Raw genomic sequence first — 4,068 nt, forward strand, 5'->3', positions numbered from 1 at the left:
GGTCTCGAACTAATGATCATTGAGGATCAAACCCAAAATCTGATCATTGAACTACCCCTCAGGGTTAGAATTAGGAAGTTAAAATCAAATTTAAACATGAGGTCATCTCGATGAACAGCAGTAGATTGATCAATCCAGGAATCTAGCCATGAATGTTTAGTGTGTGTGTGCATATCGACACTAAATGGATCATTTGTACTCGAGTCAAACAATAAATACATATACAAGTTAAAAACTGCATTAATTAAAGACAGTCCAATAGGAACTTCATCTTATATTCACAAGTTATATTCCAGATTGTACAAAATTACAATAGCAGGACCGAACTTAAAAGCATTAGATGAAATTACATATGATTGAATTAACAAAATAGCAGTCGCCCCAAGAACACGTTTAATCCCATGACAAGCAACTTCCAAATCACTTAATATCAGTGGCATCGAAGTTACACAATCAACTTGGTAAAGAATTAGAATGTTGAACCTATCGCTGCTGAGTTAAACAATAATCACAAAATGCTCAGTGCACATCATAATACCTAAATCTAAATCCCTCTCAAAAATCTCAGTATTTCATAATCCCACCACCCAAGAAACGAGCGTTTCTAATGTCATAGAAACTAATAAGCTTATTATCAAGTTCCCACCACGAACTTCTATCTGGATATTCTAATACGCTACTTAACAAGGATTTTTCTGACCCCCCGGTAAAATAAAATTCATGGGTCGTTTCTTACAGTTAAAACATGGGGCATGAACAAGGTGTACCATTGATTGATTAGATCTATATTCCCAAGGAAAGAACTAAGATATATCTTAATTAAGAAAACTAATAATCCTAACTGGTTATGACAAAGTTCATACAACAACACTTAACCTGAAAGACGACTTTAGCAAGCACACTTAATTTCTAAATAAGCAACAAGAGCCTCAGAAACGAGAATCTATGGGAAAATCTTTATGAAAAGCAGAGTCTCATTCTAAACTAAAACATAAATCTTACAGTATAAGATGTCTTCACTCGAGAAACAGAACAAACATCTAAATAGAATCATCTCAACAAGGTTCTCTGATCTACAGAATCAGAAACAAACTAGGCACACAAAGAGAAACGGACTAAAGTTCGTCTGATCTTCTAAGTATTGTCTTCTTGCTATCAGATTCAATATCTAGTCGACTCTGATCCATGAGATGCAAAAACCAAGACGAGAAAACTCCTACAGGAAAGAGCTTAAGCAAACATCTACCTGGCATAGGGATGATAACGACTACTGCCACTATAGCCTGCCCTACTTCCATACAATCCTCCTGGTCCACTATAACCAGCACTAGGGCCAGAATCATATCCTGCACCGGGGCCAGAATCATATCCAGAACCTGGACCAGCCCCATAGCTCCCATAACCACCTCCGCGGCCATAGGCACCTAACCCACTTCCATACCCCCCACCAAAGCCTCCACCGTAAGAACCAAACCGACTAGAATAGCCCAGGGGGCCATCTCCTCGATAACCAAAATCACTACGGGTAAAATCCCCATAGCGACCACCAAATTCACCTTCGCCACCATATCCACTATAGTCGGCAAACCTACCACCAAGACCTGATCCCAGTGACCTATAAGCAGCAGCAGGGCCATGGCTACCACTGCCAAAACTGCTATAAGAACTGCCGAATCCACCAAACCTATCGCCAAATGAACGGCCCCTAGAATCACTACTGGGTGCAGAAGCAAGTGTTGGGTTTGAGGGTTTCTTTGGTTCAGCCTTCTTGATCTCAACCTACAACAAAGAAGAAAGTTAACCTAGAATGTCCACCTGCAATTAGTTTGACAGCTTAGCACTAAAAATCACAAGCTATGTTAGAGAACCCATAACCTTATCTTACACCATAATTTACCCATAAGTGGTTAAAAGTAAGATGAATAACAAGTAAAATAGATTTAAGACTATGAAGTCCAGCATCAAAGCATTTAAAGTGTGATACTGAATACCTGCTATAAGTACAAATACGTTCAATTACTTCCAATACTATGAGAAACCTCTGGAAGACTCTCACCTGGGTTCCATTCATATCAATCATATTCCCATCAGTGAGCAGATTGTCAACCACTTGTTCATTGTCGAACACAATGAATCCAAAGCCGCGAGACCTCTGCGTCACGTGATCCCGAATAATCTCATGCTCGACCACTTTACCATAATTGGAGAAGAAATTCTTGAATTCATCTAAAAGCAGGAGTAAATTTGAAAGAGAGAACAATATCAGTAACCCAAAAACATCATATGAACTGCAGCTGCTTATTAAAAATCAGCGACTAAAATTATGCTACATGCACCTTCAGTGACAGAAGTAGGAATCCCACCAACAAAAATCTTCTTTGTTTTAAAATCCTTGGATTCAGCAGCTCCTTTTGGGATGGTTCTTTTGATTTCAACCTGGCCACAGGAAGCAACATTAACGTGTCTACTCCAACATTACTCAAACTAAAACTGTCAACCTCTGTAAAATTTCTCAAAGCTGCAGACTTGTCTTCACATGGTCATATAGCAATAAGCACTTAAATGGCCACATCCAAAGAAGTGTGTAAACACACGGCACATAATGCTTCATTTTAAAATTAACCCTCTAATGGAGGTGTCTAGATCTTATTCTATTCACATAAAACAAAAAAATAATAGACATAGTTCCTTCTAATTTTCCAAAATACCCAATGAACTGATAAGACACCACAAAACACCACATCATATAATTATCTCCTATAATTAACAATATATTATGGAGTACTAAATTTTCTCCGGGCACAACCATTATTTTAAAATGAAGTTCAATTTTACGTAACAAAACAAAGTCATGAAAATAAATTAATTTCTTCTAGGCAAAGTTCAAGTTCAAATAATCCAACAAAGCAAATTGAGATTTCCCAAAATAAAATCTCACTTGTTTGCCGTTAATGACATGGGTTTCAGCGATAACAGTGTCAACAACAGAGGGATCAGCATAAGTGATGAAACCGAAACCCCTCGGCCGACCCGTTTGCCGATCTTTCATGATTACAGAGTCCGTAATAGCTCCATACTTTCCGAAGTACTTAACAAACGTATCTGCAAAATTTCCAATTTTATAAGAAAAATAGTAGTAAATTATGACCCAATTTAAAGATGATACGAAACCCTAGAAAAACAAAAGAAAAGAAAATCGAACCTAAGGTGGTGTCTTTCGCAAGACCCCCGATGAAAATCTTCCTGTTCAAAACAAAAAGTTAAAGCCCATCAATTTAATCATCAATTATAACAAAGAGATGCATCCAGTATCAAATCTTAGAGAGAAAGGGCAGAGAACAGACCCAGGGCTAGCACCATCGCCGAAATCGGACCTCTTAGAACCCATTAGTGGATTATAGACAAATAGTGATGCAGATCTTGCGCGATTAAAGGGCTAGGGTTTGAGGTTTTTCGTTGTGTAAATGGAAGAAGCTCGGGGGTATGGCGGTGGTTATATAGGCATGTCGATTGTAAAATTGGGGCTTACAATTTTGGAAATTAATTTTTAATTGCGTTAGTTTCACAAACAGTATTGAACTTACGCGAAAATTACAAAACGGTCACTGAAGTTTAAAACTTTCAGTTACGATCACTTAAATTTCGAAGCGCTTTCAGAAACAGTCGCTAAAATTTAAAAACTTTCAGAAACAGTCACTAAAGTTTAAAAACTTGCAAAAACGGTCATTGAAATTTAAAAACACTTTTTCAATTTTTCGGCTACTTTAACGACAACTTTCGACCACCGATATCGTCGAATTTTCATACCGTTGGAAAGCCTACAATATCCTCTTCAATTACCACCCAAAATCTCCCCGTAACTCCAAGGGATTCTATTGGAAAATCGTCGCAAAATTCGCTCAAAAAATCTGAAAACCTTGGGCGATTTTTGCGGCGATTTTTCAGTGAATTCCGACTACCAAAATTGTCGAATTTTGATATCGTTGGAAAGTTCACAATGTCCTCTTCAATTACTATCCAAAATCTTCCCCAAAATCCTAAGAATTCGGCCGGAATAAACCCACAAAA

General features: G+C 37.8%; 1 protein-coding gene across 1 annotated transcript; it reads right to left on the reverse strand.

Moving 5' to 3' along the window:
• Positions 1-932: 932 nt before the first annotated feature.
• LOC111369653 (heterogeneous nuclear ribonucleoprotein 1-like) lies at positions 933-3,499 on the reverse strand. Its single transcript, XM_022991249.1, has 6 exons — positions 3,345-3,499; positions 3,203-3,243; positions 2,939-3,102; positions 2,337-2,436; positions 2,057-2,226; positions 933-1,779 (listed from the first exon to the last, which is right to left on the reverse strand). Exons 1-6 carry the CDS (start codon positions 3,386-3,388, stop codon positions 1,243-1,245), a joined length of 1,056 nt encoding a protein of 351 aa, XP_022847017.1. The 5' UTR covers positions 3,389-3,499; the 3' UTR covers positions 933-1,242.
• Between the last annotated feature and the right edge of the window lie 569 nt (positions 3,500-4,068).

The sequence above is a fragment of the Olea europaea genome, chromosome 20, assembly GCF_002742605.1.
Source record: "Olea europaea var. sylvestris chromosome 20, O_europaea_v1, whole genome shotgun sequence".
Classification (NCBI taxonomy): Eukaryota; Viridiplantae; Streptophyta; class Magnoliopsida; order Lamiales; family Oleaceae; genus Olea; species Olea europaea.

Bases quoted from the DNA above. Each gene is read 5' to 3' on its own strand.
- LOC111369653 (XM_022991249.1), bottom strand. From the start codon at position 3,388: ATGGGTTCTAAGAGGTCCGATTTCGGCGATGGTGCTAGCCCTGG. The intron at 3,244-3,344 runs GTCTGTTCTCTG...TGTTTTGAACAG, and splicing joins GGCGATGGTGCTAGCCCTGG to GAAGATTTTCATCGGGGGTC. The intron at 1,780-2,056 runs GTGAGAGTCTTC...TCTTTGTTGTAG, and splicing joins TTGATATGAATGGAACCCAG to GTTGAGATCAAGAAGGCTGA.